General features: G+C 41.8%; 1 protein-coding gene across 1 annotated transcript; it reads right to left on the bottom strand.

The window, feature by feature from the left end:
• Positions 1-2158: 2158 nt before the first annotated feature.
• Positions 2159-19343, bottom strand: LOC108410885 (glucocorticoid modulatory element-binding protein 1-like). The gene is made up of 10 exons (XM_017682185.2): positions 19274-19343; positions 10193-10331; positions 9441-9499; positions 9182-9300; positions 8747-8850; positions 7271-7416; positions 5864-5995; positions 5628-5765; positions 4572-4694; positions 2159-4428 (listed from the first exon to the last, which is right to left on the bottom strand). Exons 2-10 carry the CDS (start codon positions 10300-10302, stop codon positions 4049-4051), a joined length of 1311 nt encoding a protein of 436 aa, XP_017537674.2. The 5' UTR covers positions 10303-10331; positions 19274-19343; the 3' UTR covers positions 2159-4048.
• Positions 19344-19960: the final 617 nt, after the last annotated feature.

Raw genomic sequence — 19960 nt, 5'->3', positions numbered from 1 at the left:
TAGGCTTGCTCATGTTAGACACTGTATGACACAAAGTAGACCAAATTGACAAATCCAATCCTTAAGTCTTCAAGACTACCGTTATTATCCATCCAGCATATTTTTTATAATATTAGAATGACATAATAGCATTTCATACAGTAACAGAAAGTATATATCAAAAGTATTCAGATACACATTGTTGTCATTGTACAAAACCTTGAATTTCCATTTTTGTCATTTTTTCAGTTTTTTGAGTATGATATCCATATAAATAGTCAAGTATAATCCATATAAATCCACATAAATAGTCAAAAATGACTTAGTAAGAAAGATTGTTATATTAACTTCCATTTAAAGTTACGAACCTCTTTTTTTACCTACACTCAAAAAAATAAGCTTGCTGTATGAGGTTAACTCAGTTGTGCCAGATCTGTCAGTATACAGACTCTGTTACCATATGTCCATATGTCACCATAAAGTTTAGCTGTTGATGGAACTAAATTTAAACATTTCAGTGCAATTTACTCAGGTTTCATTGTAGTGAAATTCTCATTGGATCAACATAAACATTTAATGAAATGTGATTTTTTCTTTGTCCATTTAATGTAAACTAGTTACTTAATGACAACACAATTTATTCATTTAATCTTGACATACAGTTTGCAAGTCAAACAACCCCATTGGTTGATTTTTTCAAGTTACCATTTTGGAGATGCAAGGCTTTTTTCAACAGTGACTTTATAAAAAATCCAAATAAAAGCATTTTCAATATTATTTTTAAGTGATACTGTTTTGATCCCACAACCGGGGAAATTCCATCTCCGCATTTAACCCATCCATGCAAGTGAAACACCACACACACACTAGGGGGCAGTGAGCACACATTCCCGGAGCGGTGGGCAGCCCTATCCACGGCGCCCGGGGAGCAATTGGGGGTTAGGTGTCTTGCTCAAGGACACCTCAGTCATGGACTGTCGGCGCTGGGGATTGAACCGGCAACCTTCCGGTCACAGGGCCAGTTCCCTAACCTCCAGCCCACGACTGTCCCATGTGACACTATACTTGTTAATACTTGTTAATATAAATTCCTTGTATGTGTAACATATTTGGCAGAATAAAGTGATTCTGATTCTGGAGCAGCCGCATATGAACTTATGCCCAGCGCAAAGCCTTGGGCTGTGAAGCAGTAGAACAGTAGTAAGTTACACCTTACTGCAGAGTCTAGTTCCAAACAGAATCTGCTCCCCTGCTCCAGCTATTTCACTTCTTTAAAAGTCCTTGATTGGCTGGATCCCAAGCAGTAGTTTTAGGTATGAGGGAATCAGCATGTTAGATGCAGGTTTGAACTAATCTCTGGAGGAAAGTAGGTCTCCAGGAGGAAGGTTGGTTACAGATCTAGTGAAGAACTTTCATAGAATATAATCTATTCTTGCAGGAAAGAGAGGAACAAATGCCCTGATAATTCCCTTGATTTCTGAGGTAACATTAGATAAGTATGCGTCTAAAACATATAGGGTAGAATCTGCATGCAAAATGATTTAGGCATGCTGTTTCCACAGTACTAATTTAAAAAGAAAACACCAAACAGGGCTTGGCACATTTGGGGTAAATGGAGGAATTATTTGAATTAAATTTTTCGCTGAACCAAAATTGGCATTTTACTTATTAGAAAATCATATATCTATGTATATAACAGACAGCACAGACAGTTCATGTGTTTCACCAGCTCCCACTCCCTCCTGGTAATGCACCATCACCACCTAGAGGCTAGAATGTAGACTTAGATGTTTCCAGAACAATGAAGAGAGCTGTAGATGATTCTGAAATGACTTTGAAAGCCATATAACATAAAGAATAAAGTTATGATGAAATTAACATCCGGAAGGCCTTGTTTCATGACTTCAGGCAGAATACCTAACAAACATTACTGTGAAATTTAAGTAAAATGTGATTTTTTAATACATTTTTGTTTAGCCCACAATACTCAAAATATTGAATACATCTAAAAATACCACTTTGTGTGTGTTTAATATTTAACTCTACAGTAGTTTATTATTGTATAGAAAATAACAAACCATGTTCACATGATATGTGATTCTAAACTTTTGAATAGCAGTGTACATACCTAATGTAACATGTTTTGAGTAGGAGGCCATGAAGGAAATAAAAGCAAAGGTACATAAAGCACAGCATTCAGTTTAATAGCTGAAATAAACAGGTGCTGTTCCACAGAGCAGAGGTTCTTTGTAACGTGACATCAAACAAAAAAACTCAAGCAGTGCTACAGGAGCAGAGGAGGGATTCTACTTGAACAGACATGACAGTATAACCTTGCCATTTAAATCGTTTTACTAATTGAGAAACTAAATTTCAAGCACCAATAATTACCATTCCCTGTGTTAAACTATAACCACATTGATTTTTCTGAGAGCTTCCTTTTTTAACACATTACAGGTCAGCTAGAAGAATTTTAATGATAACAGTTATTAGTAATTAGATAATTAGTAATTATCATTTGAGTGCTCAAGAGCTCAAGTCAGTTTACGATTGTCATTTCTGATACACTGAAAGTATATGAGGTATTTTTAGCAGCGGTTAGATGCATCAGATATTAGAGTAGACTTACTCAATACAACAAGCTACACGTCACCTCATTTCAAGCTAATCAGGGTTACAAATCCATCATTTACAGAAATGCTACATCAATCACTATGGAAACCAGTATATGATAATTACCACATAATCACATGTAAATGAATGTTACATGTGCAGTTGTACATGACAGAAAGTCAAAGTCATAAATACAGAGATTATAAAAATAGGTTCCCTAAGAGAAAGGAAAGATTCTGACAAAGAGAATGATATTCACTTTCCCCTTCCTGGTTACTAGCAGAATTATTGCATATTATAAACACTGTATTAGGTTGGTCAGCTAAAACCTGACATTTGTGCAAAAAAGCATAAAGTATTGCCAAAATTCAAATAAATCAATCCACAGGTGATTCTGACCCTCCTTCCACTGTGAGAAGACAACATTGTGTTTAAAAGGATGTGTAGGTGTCAAGAAGCCATTGCTGAGAAAAGAAAACCGACAAAACAGAATAAAATCTGCACTAGAACACCAACAGTAGACATTTAAGATGTGGAGTAAGGTCTCATAGACAGAGTGTAATTTTTTGGATAACTTGGACCATGAGAAGCAGTCAAATGCAACTTTTACAACTGAAATAAATCCTTGCAGGTTTCCCTGAGAAACTGTAAAAAAGTTCCTTAAAAAGAATGGAAGCTGCAATAAAGGTAAAGGTGGACACACTAAATACTGAAACAATTTCTATTATATTAAGTTGAATTTTTTTCTGTTAAATATATTTTACTTCTTTTTTACCTGATGCTGTGAAATGATGACTTGGATGTAATGGCCATATGGACATGAAATTGAATGAAAGAAGGGTAGTTTCTGACTTTTAAACTCAATTGTATATTGCTTTTTAGTTTATATAGTCATATATCATTTCATTTTTTTTCTCCATCATTTGAGCACAACTTCCCTTTATAATGTGTGAAAATGCTATGATAAATGCACCAATAGAAATTTTACTTGGAATCAAACATTTAACTTACATTAAAAGTTAAAAACATTTTTGTTTTCTCATGTAAAGTTGCTATTTTGGAGATACATTATTTTGTTAGGATAGCAATGATATAAGAACGGCTAAGATATCACATAATATCTCCACTGCCCATGTTTAGTAAGCTTCTAAGAATTTAGCACTTAAACATTAACAGTGTCTATGTTATATAGACTCGTTTACATGATGATAGCACAGCCAATCCCAAATCAGCACTCCCTTGTATTTTAATAAAAAGTGTATGGTCACCCAATTGCATTCTCTCCCTCCTTTTTTTCATCTACAGTATCTCTATTTAAAGGTGGAAAGGTGGGATCCACTCTCACGTCCCTCAATTCTTGCATGGTTTATTGCTACCAACAACACCCTCTGCATCACCTAGCCGCTCCTGCTGTCTTCCTTTTCCCTTTCTCTGTCCAATCTCCAGTTCACTTATCTCATATAGACCTTCTCTCCTCCTCTTCCCCCTCCCTCTCCCTTCTCTGTCCTGGGCTCAGGTCAAGCACCCCCACTGGGGGAGTTCTGTCCTCGAGACCTGCACTGAGCACAGTGAACCCACTGGGGGATGCTACAGCCATGGCCTCTGTGCTGGTGTGGTGAGGGAGCAGCTGGGTGTCAGTGGGCAGCTGGGACAGCATGGCCACAGGCAGACCAGCGATGGTCAGAGGTTGGCTGGTTGAGGTTAGGTTGATGGGAGAGAGGATTGTGAATGGTGATGTGGAAGAGGTCAGCAGGCTGGAGGAGCATGGCCGCTGCAGCCTGGACCGTTTGGATATACAAACCATCATTTTCTGCTTATCCAGCTGGTCAGCAAGAACTTTTGGGGAAGGGGAGAGAGAGGTAGAACAGTTTACATGATCATCAGAAACAGTTACACTACACCACTCTGAAACTACAGCTCAGACAAGGCCTGATGTTTTTAATAAACGTACTTCATGTTGTTCACAGCTTTTATCTCACCTTTGAGTGTGGAATGCATCTGATGTTGATTTTGGTCAGTCTTGTTTCGCTGCAGGTCCAAGACTTGTCTCACAGAATCCAGCAGCCCAAACATGTGTGTTAGTGTGTTCAGAAGCACTGCATCTAGTACACACATATGTACCATATTATATTCCACACTAAAATGCAGATGTCAATATATAGCATATCTCTGTCTTGTACACATGATTTTTTTACTTTGTACACACACACACACACACACACACACACACACACACACATATATATATATATATATATATATATATATATATATATACACACACACACACACACACACACACACACACACAAAAGTATTTGCTTGTCTGCCTTCACACGCATATGATCTTGAATGACATCCCATTCTTAATCCCTCTTTTAATTCATAGAATTTAATATGATGTCGGCCCACCCTTTGCAGCTATAACAGCTTCAACTCTACTGGGAAGGCTTTCCACAAAGCTTATGAGTGCATTTATGGGAATTTTTGACCATTCTTCCAGAAGCACATTTGTGACGTCAGACACTGATGTTGGACGAGAAGGCCTGGCTTGCAGTCTCCGCTCTAATCCATCCTAAAGGTGTTCTATTGGGTTGAGGTCAGGCCAGTCAAGTTCTTTCACACCAAAGTCACTCATCCATATCTTTATGCATTTTTGACATACATTTTCTACTCATTGGGACTTCTAAGGGTTTATACAGGCTCATTTCCAACCTCTGCTAACAACTATATATATATATATATATATTTGAACAGCTACAAATGAATAGTCTTTAGTTACTTGACTTGCAATTGCAATGCATGAATTCCACTTGCTCACAATAAATAAACTACAGCACATTCCGATCACCCTGCGAGACTGTCTGGTACATTCAAGGGTGATGAGATTTACATGTATTTTTAGTCTCTGAAATTACACTTTGACAAATCATTCTGAACAATTTTTACACAGTGATCAATTTTGACACCACATATACACAAAGCCTGTGATTGAATGTATTCTGAAAGCAAAACCTTCCCAGCCAAGTCCTCACCTGCCTCCTGCAGGGTCGCCTGCTCACTGCGCTGCTCCACTCCCCTCAGCATGGCTAGCAGCTCTAAGCGGATAGTGGACACTACCTCCCCCATCAGCCCCAACTCAGCAATGCCCTTCCACAGACACAAAGTTTCATCTGCAGCAATAATAATATGATAAAAACCTGCAATATTTTTTGTTTAAATATTTATTTATTTGTTTGTTTTGTTTATTTGTTCATTATGCCAAACTGACCAGATATGTCCTCTGTGTCCATTCTGACCTCTCCATTGTTTGTAGTGGGGGTCATCTGTGGGGGGCAGGAGTCAACCACATCACTGACTGTTTCCTCAGGCCTCTCCTCTGCACTGCTTTCCTGTCCCATGACTACACACAACACATAAGCCACACCATACTGATCCTCCTTCATGGGATGTATAACCATTTAGTCCCTCTCAAGTGATATTTATGATGCTCCTACAGCTAAAATTGCTTTCTTTATTCAGAAAGTCTGGTGGGTTTCATCATTCAACATCGTAGCCAGAAATCACCTACTTAAAACAGCAAACTATCCAACTACAGATTGTTGTTTTTGCACAACATGTGGGGATAGATGACTGTCAGAACGATGCTACAGCCAAAACAAACCTGCATGAAGTGGTACACTTGTTGACAAATGTGTGCATATATTCACACAGCACAGCTAAGTGAATGAAGCATGCTTACATGTGAGAACATTCTTCAATCCATCAACTTTGAAAAACCCCAAAAAGCTTTACTGTTGTTATGATGTGCACAGCAGGCAAGCGCCTGCAAAACTCCCCATCAAACTGATAAAGAAGTGGTGCATGGAAGTGAATATATGCAAGTGCAAACAGCCATTTAGATTGTAACTGACAAAATGTGATAAACGTGTTAAATTCTACATGATGCATCAGCTGCTAAAATGCAGTGTGGGGAAATGCCAATCATGACCTTATTTTGGAAGAGATGAAGAAACAGACCAAATAGCTGTGGATTTCCTTAATTATTTGGGGCCAGCAAGACAGTTTTAGTACATTCTGGACAGCATGTCTTTCTTCATGTCATTGCAGGCCTAATCTTTGCCAGACTGATAATTGGTTGCTGTAGGACTCTGGTAAACAGCTGTCTTTAAAATAATCAATAAGACAGAGTAAACAGAAGGAGTATCCATTTAATCCAACTTATTGCACCTAAACAAAACTGTATTATTTCCCAAGCCAGATCTATTGATTAATTTAATCAGTGTTAGAATTGTGAGAATATCTATTATTAGGCCACTTCCTCCTCTAGAGCAGAAAATAACAAGCACTTCAGTTCTTCGGTATTATAATTTTATTCTTTCTGGTTTATGAGAAATCATTTCAGATGACCTTTCCATCAAATCTTACCCAGCATGCCTTTGCACATACAGTGCTGCGGTCCAAGTCAGTGCGCTTTTGCCCGAAATACCACATACAACTACCTAACAATTTCTTGTGGATCAGAGCCCACACTCTATGAGCTACTGTCCTTCACCTGACGTGTTTGAGTTCATTTGTAAATCAAACCTACTGAAAAACAGGCTGCAGTGTTCTGCACAGTTTCCCAATGCTTCAGAAACCTGTAGCTGTTCTGTGTATTGAGAGTATGGCTGTGTACCTGGAAGAGGGGAGCAGGGTGTCTGCAGCACACTGGGGGCTAGTCGTGTGCTATTGATCAGCAGGTCAAACTTGGTGCTGCGGCAAGAGTTGGTGCACACGGTCTCGTGCTGGTAAAAGTCAATCTGACCTGAGTCCATCATCTTTCTGCAGGAAACAGACAAAAGAGATGCGAGAAAGTGGATCATTTTAATCCTATAAAAATTCAAATGCCAGAACTGTTGAATACAAACTACATTCTCTGTGTTAAACAGATGACTCAAGCTGTCAAGTCATGAACTGAGTCACATCAGATAGATAACACATACTCTAGCTGCCAGTATAAAGATGGATGACATCTTCAGCACACTTTGACAAGAGAGGAAAATAAGGACAACTTGAAAACCTGATTTGAGTCATATTTTAGGAATATGAAAAGAAAAGGCCTTTCGCCTGAAGACTGCTGGGATAGGCTCCAGCACCCCCCCGCGACCCTGACGGAGAAGTGGCTTAGAAAATGAATGGATGGATGGATGAAAAGAAAAGGATATAGACAAGTTAACTCAACCCTACTATAGGAGATTTTTATGGGAAAGCATCATGACCTTAAATGTAACCCTAAGAGCAGTTTCTCTGCAAGTACACACTTGCAACCACACAGTCTGGTTGGCTGAGACACACTCATCCTGTCTTTTTATATCCAATGCAGTAAAATTTGTTTTCACCACACCTGTATCATTCCACTATCCACCACTGATGAATAACAGCAACAGTGGCTTTTAGGGGTGCATAATGAGATTGAAATTATGGTATACTTCACTTTTGCCATAAAATACTTAAAAAAAATACCAGCACAAATGTTCAGATGTGACCAATATTTGATGGTGTAGTTATTGCACTCTGGAACAGCAGAATGTTTAGGTGATGCTGGGATTCTGTGCTAAAATATCTGTGTATTTATTGATTTTATTGCACTTATAACCCACTACAAATAAAGGTTACATTTCTCTGAAATGCAAGGTGGCTTTAGCCTTCGTTTCTAGATTTTATAAATGTTTATGTATTGGCATTGTACCATATTGCATTCCAGTTATATTATTTAAGTTGCACTGACAGAGAAAAACTTACTTACCACACCCAGTTAGACCTTAAGACCACGGTTGTATCTTTGAGAGTATATTTACACTGTTCTTACCTTGATACATGAATAATGTACCAACAGAGTATCTTCTGATAGTGCACATTTCAATAACATTTAAGGCTTCATTGTTGTTTAATGGTGTACAAAAGATATAAAACACCAGAGGTTGTGTGTTGTTGCAAATAATGATCTACAAAATCACAGCTGTGAAGTTTTTCAAAAACCGATTCCCCACTGTGTTCTGTTGCTTAAAGTGAAGATTTTGATAAACTAATTTTGGGAAGCTCAATGATTATGTCCTGGTAAAAAGCAGTCAAATAGAGGGAGCGTGTAGAAGAGCAGAGAGAACAGACGCACCTGAGCATCACTCCTCCAAGCCTGATGGCTCGCTTCCAGTCCTTGAGCGTGGCTTTGCCAGCCAGGTGCACAAACTGCTTGGGGCTAATAAGCTGATCATTGAACTAGACAGAAGAGAGAGAGAAAGAGAGAGAGCACTGTATTTCAGTGTCCAAACACACTTTGCAAGTCTGGGAAAAGTGCCACACAACGTGAATTGTAAAAGTGTTTGATTCATTAAACCTCAGCTGTTGACAATGAAAAAGAATGTCCAATTACAAATATACGATAACAATATACTACCACAATTTTGAGATGATTAACTTTTAAATGTTACATTAAATTCTGTGTGTTTACAAAGTTTTGGAAAGACACAAGCACTGAAACTCTCATTTCTTTCTTGTTAGGTTGCTGTCTGAATCTGGTGTTTTGGATGAACAGCTTAATGATGCGAACCTTAACACATTTGACATTGATTCCTGGACATACAAACTTCTTGAACAGAAGCACTGCTTTGCTGTCACCACAGGTGATCGGATAGCCATATTCAACCTCCTCTCCCTCTGAGTTGTCCTCTTTGAAAGAAATGCAATTACACATTAATTACAAAGGAAGGGTAATACATCAGTTATATGCATATGCATGCATAGGAAGTATAAAAATATTTCATAAGACAGAGCACTCTTTTAACTGTGCTGAGGACATGATGTCATACCTTGTTGAGTCTCTACAGCCAAGAGTGTTGTACCTGTTTCTCCAATATCTTCATGTGTCCTATAGAGGGCAGCAAAGGTAAATAACAAGTTATGGACAACTGCTGCATTTCCCTGATCCTAAACAGATTCAGTTTTCTACAGACCATGCAAAGGTCTTAGCAAGTACAGAAATTATTTACAACTATATATATATATATATATATATATATATACAGTATATTTTTCATGTGTAAAAACACTATATACCACTAGAATGATGACAAAAGAACTTAAATACAGTAAACAGTAATAGTAAATTTCTTGTTTTCAGTAAAGTTCTTAATATCTTGCTTAGAAAAACAAAAAATGCTGACATCCCAGTGCACTCTAATCATTGCCATGCATCAGCAGCACACCTGATTTAAATAATTTAATGAAGGATTGATAAGCTGGGCCAGGTATTGGATGGTAACTGTAAATAGTGGGCTTCCTTGAAAAACTGTGTTTTTCCTGTTGAACACAAGAGCGCTTAATGTCCAAATAAATGGTTTAAAATATCACCCTATTAATAATCTCTGCCTTAGAACACATTAACACTGACATCAAAATGGTTATAGCATAAATATAATTAATTGATATACATATAAATAATATAGATTTTTGCACAATACAAAACATAAGAAGTATACATTTAAAACATACTGTACACATATATAAAACAAAAGAAATTTTAGCATAAATATAAAAACATTTTGTCTGATGTAAATCTTACCTTTGGGAGATGGACTGGAGGTGCAAGATGAGCTGAGTCTTGTGATTGTTATTGTGACCCACTTCCTCTCCCTTCACCATCACTATGTCCCCCATTGACATTATGATCATAAGGCCCAACACTGGGGTCACATACAACACTATAGGAAAAAATACTCCTTTAATACCTCAAAATCTGTCATTATCAGCCTTCACTTCTCAAAATAATATTATTACATGTATTATATATTGAACATTCTCCTTGACACATTTTTTACAGACTGGATGTAAGCTTTTTATATTCCCCCCATCCACAGGGGCACAAATTTGATTTAAGAAGTGGGGCTCAAGTGAACAGCGCTATAGCCCTCATACAGCAAAAAAAAAATAAATAAATAATAGCAAAATACCTCAATGACTGTTACATCATATAAGTCAACAATCACAGTACAGTAAAGAAGTAATGACTCCACAGTATAGTAATGACTCCGGGGCAGGTTATGTACTTTTTTCCAACAACCACCATCTCTCAACCACCAATTTTATCTTGCTTGTTTTTTTGAGAAACCCCCCCCCCCCCCCCGCTCATGGCATTTTCCAGATAGCAAGCATATATGGGTCCACTGGCCTGATAGGATCTACATCTCACTGGCTGTATGCCACTGCTTGTACCACCCAGATTACAGTCCTGCATACAAGGTCTAACTAGTTTTTCCATCCATCCATCCATCCATCCATCCATCCATTTTCCAAGCCGCTTCTCCCTCAGGGTCGCGGAGTTTGCATGTTCTCCCCGTGTCTGTGTGGGTTTCCTCTGGGTTCTCCGATTTCCTCCCACTGTCCAAAGAGATGCAGTCAGGCTAATTGGACATGCTAACTAGTTTTTAACCTTGTCAAACAGACTTTCTATTGATATAGCGTTTTATTTTGGAAAATATTTGAGACTAATTTTACAGTTGACAGACTAGGTGTCAAACCTCAGTCCAACTCGCAGACCAAAACGGACTGCATTTCCCAGACTCCTTCGGGAGATCACGTGACAGCGCAACTTCCCATTGACCTGGAGTCTGAATCGGACTACACCATCCACAATCCCAAGGGGGATCACATGATCTCTGACTCTGTTAGACCAACCTATCAGAGTTCACAATCACCTGATTACTGACTTGCATCATCTGTGTATGTTCAGAGCAGATAGGTTATAAGCCCGGGCTTTAGAAGTAGTCATTGTGAAGTATTGTATCTGATTAACTTACTGAGCAGTTTCTCTGATTGTGTGTGTTCGTGCCTGTTTTTGACCTCTGCTGGATATCTCGTTTTCTGATTTTGCTTGCCCCTTTCTGTACCTTTGCCTTGGACTCTTGCTGTGTGTTTTTTGAACCCTTTTGCCTGCCCTTTGACTACATCTTCAGCCTGCCCCTTTGGTTTTGTTAAATTGATGTTATGATCCCCCTTGTGATCCTGCTGCACCTTCTGGCTTTGACCCATCCTTGTACTCTGACTATGCTTTTGTCTGATGAGAATAAACCCCATCTTATTCTCTTTATCCACACATGTCTGGATTCTGTCAACGGGTTACAGAATAATTCAACCAACCATGCAGACGGCAGACCCAGAAGTGCTTCAGAAGGCCGTTGACGGAACAAGGGCAACTTTTAGATCGTGACACAGTCCCTCAAGTCGCTCGTGCATCAACAGACAGAACAACAGGTTCAGAGCCCAGCTGGTCGCTAGCGTCAAGGGACTAACGGGGCAAATCCAAACTTTGAGCTTCTCTGCTTCAGCTGCTCACACGGTGCCATGACAGATGATTACAACAGATCAACTTTCCCGGTCAGCAAGCCAGAGGTGATCCTGGAGGTGATCCTGACAAATGTTGAGGTTTCCTGTTATAATGTTTTGTTTATCTTGATTGATGATAGCTTGATGATAGCTCTGATTCTGCTAAGATTTCCTTAATTGTTTCCCGACTAGCAGACAAGGCACTAGAGTGGGCTATGGCAAGCTGGAATCAGATACACCGGTTATCTTTCACCCAGTTCCTTAAAGAATTCAAAACTGTTTTTGATCATCCTTATGAGGGTAAGGTAAGCAGGAAACTCTTAGCTAAGCTAAAACAGGGTAGTCATTCTGTTGTTGACTACTCCTTAGAGTTTCGAACTCTCGCTAGAAGCAGTGGTTGGAACGAGGCCACTGTGTTAGTTGTTTTCCGTCAAGGACTGAATGAGGACATCTTTAAGCTAGCCAGTAAGGATGATGACTTGACGTTGGACCAGTTAATAAACCTTTCGATAAAGTTGGACCATCTGATGCATAGCCACAACAAGACCAGGAGTAACAGAAGAGTGACTCCTTGTAAGATCCACCGCTGAGTCACCAGAACCGTTAGAACCCATGCAGTGTGATTCTTCAAGGCTGAGTCCCGAGGAAAGACAGCATCATTTGAAGAACCATCTCTGTCTTTATTGCGGTAGAGCTGGATGCCAGTGTCAAGCTTGACCACAACAATGCAAGGCGCCGACCCCTGGACAGCATGTGGAGTTTTCTCCACGAAAGGGATGGTTTCTAAATCTGTCCTGTTGCCTGTGACTGTTTACTGTCATCCCCACTCTCTTATCAATGTTGATTGATTCTAGAGCAGAGGGGAATTTCATGCATGCCAAGTTGGTGGAGTAGCTTCAGGTTCCTGTCACATCGCTAAAGAACCATCTGAGAGTGGCATCATTAGACAGAAGACCAGTGGGAATGGGCAAGATCTCTAAAGTCACTCTCCCAATAGAATATCACACTAGTGCTCTCCATATAGAGGAACTGGCATTCTTAGTCCTCGAACAGTGAGAATTTGAATTAATTTTAGGATTACCCTGGCTGGAAAAACACAATCCTGTCATTTCCTGGTCCGAGCACGCCATTACTAAATGGTCTGATTATTGTGTACAATCATGTCTCACCACCCCTTCTATGGCCATTCGTTCCACTTCCATAGAGAGACAACAATTTGATCATTCCTCCTGAATACTTAGATCTTAAAGAAGTCTTTAATAAGCAGAAAGCTACTGAATTGCCTCCTCATAGGTGCCTTATGACTGTGCCATAGAGCTAACTGAAGATCCAGTTCTCCCACTTCCGCACCCAAGTCACACAAACCGAGAACACAAACCCAGACAGACTGTTTATTGTTGCCTGTGATTTCAACCATGCTCATCTGAAGTAAGTACTCCCCAAATTCTGAAAGTATGTGGACTTTGCAACCCGCGGGGCTAACGTGCTGGATCTTGTTTACACAAACATCCCCAGCGCATACAGGGCTGAGCCTCGCCCCCACTACATCTACTAAAGACCACATCTCTGTGATGTTCATTCCAGCATACAGACCACTCATCAGACGTGCCAAATTAGACCAGAAGCAAGTGAGAACCTGGCCACCAGGAGCTATCTGCTCTTCAGGACTGTTTTGAGCACACCGACTGGGAGATATTCAGTGTAACAGCTACTACCGGTGACTCCATCAACCTGGAGGAGTACGCAGAATCAGTGACTAGCAATATCAGTAAGTGCGTTGATGATGTTACTGTCTCCAAACCCATCACAACTTGCCCCAACCAGAAACCATGGATGACTGCAGAGGTGCGCATGCTGCTAAGAACCCATGACAAGACTTTCAAGTCAAGGGACAAAGCAAGCCTCAGCGTGTCAAGAGCCAAGCTCTCCCAGGCCATCAAAAAGGCTAAGCGTGCCTACTCAAATAAAATCCATGATCATTTTCAAACACTGCTGACACACGTCACATGAGGCAGGGGATCCAGGCCATCACCAACTACAAGTCACCTCCACCTGCTTGTGACAGTGATGCCTCCCTTGCACACATGCTTAACAACTTCTATGCTCGGTTTGAGGCACAGATCGGCACGACGGCAAGAAAAACCACACCCCCTCCGAGTGAACAGTTACTGTGTCTGTCCACTGCTGATGTGTGGAGAACTCTACACAGAGTCAACCCACAAAAAGCATCAGGATCCGGCAGGATAAGATAAGATAAGATAAGATAAGGCTTTATTGTCATTCGCGTCACATGTGGTACATGAGGTGGAACAAAACATTGTACTCACGGTCCAGTTAACTCCCAAAGTAACAAACAATAAATAGAAGGTGCAAATAAAGGGGTGCAAATAACAGCAGCATGAACAACAGCAGCATGAGTACGAGGTAGAAGGTGTAATACTGATAATGTATAAAGTGACATGTGTAGGGGTGATATAGTGGGGGCACTGATTCAGTACAGCAGCAGAGATAAATAAGTGGACATGAAGTGCCATGGCGGTGACGTCTAATTGCAATTTAAGAGTGTTATGCCTTCAGACAAGAAGCTGTTCCTCAGTCTGGTTGTTTTACTCTTAATGCTCCGCAACCTCCTACCTGAAGGGAGTGGGACAAAAAGTGTGTGTGCTGGGTGAGTGGGGTCCTTCATGATGCCAGTGGCCCCTTTTCTGCATCTGGAGGTGTAAATGTCCATGGTGGTGGGAAGGCTGACTCCAACAGTCCTCTGTGCAGTCTTTACGACCCTCTGCAGGGCTTTCCTTTCTGCCACAGAGCAGCTTCCGTGCCACATGGTGATGTAGGAGCACAGAACGCTCTCCACCACACATCTGTAAAATGAGGTGAGGACTGAGCTCCTGAGTCCAGCACACCTCAACCTTCTGAGGAAGTAGAGGTGCTGATGTGCCTTCCTGATCAGGCTGGAAGTGTTATTACTCCAGGTAAGGTTGTTACTTAGGTGTACACCCAAGTACCTATAACTGGAGATCCTCCGTTGTGTAGGGGGAAGGGAGGGATGGTGTTGCCCCTTCTGAAATTCACAATCGTCTCAGAGTGCTCAGAGAATGCGCCGAACAGCTGGCTGATGTTCTCACGGACATATTCAACATCTCTCTGAGCACTGCAGTCGTTCCAACGTGCTTCAAGTCTACCATCATCATCCTTTTGCAGAAGAAGTCTTCAGTGTCCTGCCTCAATGACTACCATCCCGTTGCACTCACTCCCATCATCATGAAGTGCTTCGAGAGGCTTGTTATGAGACACATTAAAGACCAGCTTCCTCCTTCACTGGACCCACTGCAATTTGCATATCGCCCCAACCGCTCAACAGATGACACCATCTCCACCACACTCCATCTGGCTCTCACCCACCTGGACAATGAAGACACCTACATCAGAATGCTGTTCATAGACTTCAGTTCAGCATTCAACACCATCATTCCTCAGCAGCTGATTGGAAAACTGAGCCTGCTGGGCCTGAATGCCTCCCTCTGTAACTGGATCCTGGAATTCCTATCTGAGAGACCTCAGTTAGTCAGGATAGGAAATAACATCTCCAGCACCACCACACTGAGCACTGGTGCCCCTCATGGCTGTGTTCTCAGTCCACTGCTGTTCACTCTACTGACTCACGAAGGTACTGAAAAGTACAGCTCAAACCACATCATCAAATTTGCTGATGACATGACTGTGGTGGGTCTGATCAGCAAGAATGATGAGTCAGCGTACAGAGAGGAGGTGCAGCGGCTAACGGACAGGTGCAGAGCCAACAACCTGTCTCTGAACGTAGATAAAACTAAGGATGTCCACATCACAGAGAACCTCACCTGGTCCCTCAACACCAACTCCATAGCCAAGAGAGCCCAGCAGTGCCTCTTCCTGCGGAGACTGAAGAAGGCTCATCTCCCCCGTCCCATCCTCACCATGTTCTACAGGGGGACTGTGGAGAGTATCCTGAGCAGCTGCATCATCGTTTGGTTTGGGAATTGAACCGCCTCAGACAGCAAGACCCTACAGAGTATAGTGAGGATAGCTGAGAAGATCATCGGGGTCTCTCTCCCCTCCATCATGGACATCTACACCACACGCTGTATCCGGAAAGCCACTAGCATTGTGGACGACCCCATCCATCCTTCACACAGACTTATTTCACTGCTGCTGTCTGGCAGAAGGTATCAGAGCATCCATGCCACCACTGCCAGACTTGCACTATCTGGAACATTGCTGCTACACTGTGTTTTCACTATTTTACTCAGGTCTTTTTTCTACCTCAGTAACTGCTGTTTTTATGTCTGTCATCTGACTGCGTGACTCACAGATCACAGCATGTTAATATCTCTGTACCTTATTCCACTACCTCATGTCCAGAAATGTCCATGTTGGTGCTGCACTGTCCTGTCTGTTTACTGTGTCTAATGTCTGTTTAATTTATCGTATTTATTGTTTCTAGCTTAATTTTTTGTTTGCACAACGTAACGTAATTTCACTTCACTGTGTACTTGTACAGAGATAGAATGACAATAAAAGCCTCTTGACTTGGCTTGACTTGACCTGAACATAATCTACCACATGAAGTGATTATTTAATCTATATGGTGGGGGTTGAATGACAAGATCGAAAAAGCACTTCTTAATATAGAAATACCTAGACAATGCCTGCCACAGAGAATGTACGTGCCTGAGTCTTACCAGAATCAGCTAGTTACTTGGGCTCATTCTGCTTTAACCTCCAGTCATCCAGGAGAAACACGGATTTATCAGCTTTTGGTGTTACTGGCAACAGTCCATGCTCAAAGACATCCATTCCTTTGTTTCCTCGTACTCTGTCTGCTCCCAATGTAAGACCCCAAAGACTCTTGTAGCATCGAAATTGATGCCCCTGCCAGTGCCCAATAGGCCTTGGTCCCACATTGCCGTCGACTTCATCACTGATTTACCTGAATCACAGGGGTATAGTACTATACTTACTGTAATTGATAGATTCTCTAGGGGAGTCAGATTTGTGCCATTCTCCACCATTCCCAGTGCCTTTCAGATGACCCTAGCTATTTTTCAATATGTATTTCATGTCTTCAGAATCCCTGAAGACATAGTGTCAGATAGAGGACCCCAGTTCACGTCGCAGGTGTGGATGGCCTTCTTTGAACACATTGGGATCCCTATCAGTCTGTCTTCTGGTTATCATCCCCAGTCCAACGGCCAATGTGAAAGGGCGAATCAGGAATTAGGCAAATTTTTAGACACACTTCTGTTTTGAGAATCCCTTGGACTAGTCTAAGTATTTAGTATGGGTGGAGATAACCCAAAATTCTTTAATCAGTTCTGTGACAGGCCTGATGCCATTCCAGTGTATCCTCAGTTTCCAAACATCCCTGGCTCCGTGGACTGGCGTACAAACTAAAGTGCCTGCCGTGGACGATTGGATGAACAGGAGCGAGCAGGTGTGGGAGGAGGCTCGCTGACACATCGAGATGGTACTGCAGCAACTCAAGGAGCAAGCTGATCGACACTGAGGTCCTACCCCAGTCTACCAACCAGGAGAGTCCATATGGCTTGCCACTAAGGACTTCCAACTGTCAGAGGGAAGTTGCAAGAAGCTGTGACCTAAGTATACTGGACCCTTTAAAGTGGTAGAGAATAAATTATGTAATATATAGGTTATGCTTACCCCCTTGTTTTAGAGTTTCAAGGTCAATTCATGTCTCAAGCCAGTAGTTGCTGGACCTTTGGACAAGGCTATACCGGACGTCTCACAACCACCACCGGAGGTGATAGATGGGACCCCAGTCTACGCTGTCTGTAGGAGTGAACTCCAGGTGACGTGGCGAGTTGCTTCAGTATCTGGTAGGGGTATGGCCCAGAGGAACAATGCTGGGTGTTGACTAAGGATGTGTTGAATCCTGCAATCCTCATCGCTGATTTCCACAGTCGACACCTGGAGAAGCCAGCTCCTCATCCCAGGGGTCGTCCACAGAAGAGGTTGATGAATTCTCTCCTTGCCCGTCTATGTCATTCTCTGGGGGAGGAGCCCTCAGTCCAGCACCTCGGCAGCTCTGGTACAGTCCCTATTCGTGGTTCCAGTGGTGGGTGTGGGGTACATCCTTCTCGTCCTCACACAGAGGTCCGCCCAGACTCTTTTAATTTACAAACAGTTGATAGACTAGGTGTCACATCTCAAACCAACTTGCAGACCGAAACGGACTGCATTTCCCAGACCCCTTCGGGAGATCATGTGATGCCGCAACTTCCCATTGATGCGGATTCTGAGTCAGGCTACACCACCTACAATCCCAACGGGGATCACATGACCTCATGTGTTAGACCAACCTATCAATGTTCACAACCACCCAATTACTGACTTGCATCACTTGTATATGTTTGCCACATGTTCAGAGAAGATAGGTTATAAGCCCAGGCTTCAGAAGTAGTCACTGCTTGTACTCGGACTACGCTTTTGTCTGGTGAGAATAAACCCCATCTTATTCTCTTTATCCGCACACATCTGGATTCTGTCAACGGGTTACACTAGGCAAAATGATTTTGTTGTAAATGTTGCTGACCCTGTGCTATATCAGTGACAGCTGTATAACCAACATTATTTATGTATTGGTGTTAAATAATTTACTAAAATATTTTGCAAAGAATAATGAAAGATAGAAATGAAGGGAAAATAATCATTTGGACAATAAGAGCTGAAAAGTAACACTTTGTATATTTATATACTTAACCAACCATCCTCTTACTTTATGGGGTGCTATAAAATAAAAAGATATGTGCTTAAATTGAATTTTAAAAGTGTATGAATATATGAAAACAACTAACACCATATAAATTCTCCCTTTTAGAATATAATAAGAATATAAAATGTGAGTTATTCACTTCATAGTGGGCGCCTTTCTCAGGTTTGGAAAACAGGTCTGGAGCTGAGCTGGAGAGCGGGCTGCTGTGGGGATTGTAGTCCACAGAGCGCGGTAAACCAGTTTACTGATAAAGTGACTGCCTTCCGTCCCGCGGCTACAGTTCAGCGGGGCTGAACTTTCTGCTGGAGCGTTACGCGCCCTGTCTTCTGCTCCTTCACTCTCAGCTCACAGCGCCATCGCAGCTTTTTCCCCTTTTTTTAAATTTTTTTTTCTCCTCTCGCTACGCTGCACGCGATCCGGCGCTCGTGCGTGTGAGCGCGCCGCTCTCTTTCTCCGCGCGCGGATCGCTCTGCTGCACTGAGACGGCGCTTTAAAGAGGAAACGAGACCGGAAACAAACACTTGCCAATAAAAAGTCGCGTTTTCTTACCTTTTCTCTTCTTTCTTCTTTTCTACCGTCCCGAGCGCATCGTTAGCTGGTCCGGCGCAGTGCGCGTGCGCCGTGCCGCCTCGCTCCACTTCCTGCGCGGAGGCAGCTGGAACGCTGGCACGAGGAGCGGCGCCTCGCACGCGATCTGCGCGCACCGCTTACACGAGATCAGTCTGACCCAGTAGAGACACCCGCGCGCACATGGGATCACAATTCCAGCTCGCACAGTAATCAATGGGAGCACCTCGTGCACGCCGTGGACCGAGAGGCAGAACTGCTGATCACAAACCTCGCGCCACATTAAGTTTTCAAACAGAATGTGTCCGGGTTTTTATGCAGCATGAAAACTCTTTTCTAATGTTCTTAATAAGAAAAACATACTGCAGTCACACACTACATGAGTTTGTGCACAGAAATGCGCGTGAAACCGACCGAAATAGAGACTTGTTGAAGACAATATCATTATGGAGAGTGCATAGAGGCAAAACCGTTGTACCTGTTTCCAGCAATGACGTTATTCGTCCTATAGAGGGCGCCAAAAGCAAATAACCCAATCAGGAAGATTTCTCTTAATTCCAACTACGTCCAGTGTCTTCAGGCCGGCGTGTCGACTTTAAAGCCACCTGCAATCAACTGCTTTATAACGTGCATTAAAACATTTCAACCCAAAGAGTAATTAAATGATTA

Source organism: Pygocentrus nattereri, chromosome 3 (genome assembly GCF_015220715.1).
Source record: "Pygocentrus nattereri isolate fPygNat1 chromosome 3, fPygNat1.pri, whole genome shotgun sequence".
NCBI classification, from domain to species: domain Eukaryota; kingdom Metazoa; phylum Chordata; class Actinopteri; order Characiformes; family Serrasalmidae; genus Pygocentrus; species Pygocentrus nattereri.
The sequence above is the reverse complement of the archived record's forward strand: the minus strand, read 5'-3'. Positions and strand labels throughout refer to the sequence as shown.

Bases quoted from the DNA above. Each gene is read 5' to 3' on its own strand.
- LOC108410885 (XM_017682185.2), bottom strand. From the start codon at position 10,302: ATGATCATAATGTCAATGGGGGACATAGTGATGGTGAAGGGAGAGGAA. The intron at 8,851-9,181 runs GTTCGCATCATT...TCTTCTGTCTAG, and splicing joins TCAATGTCAAATGTGTTAAG to TTCAATGATCAGCTTATTAG. The intron at 7,417-8,746 runs GTGCGTCTGTTC...TGTTTCCTGCAG, and splicing joins CTTGGAGGAGTGATGCTCAG to AAAGATGATGGACTCAGGTC.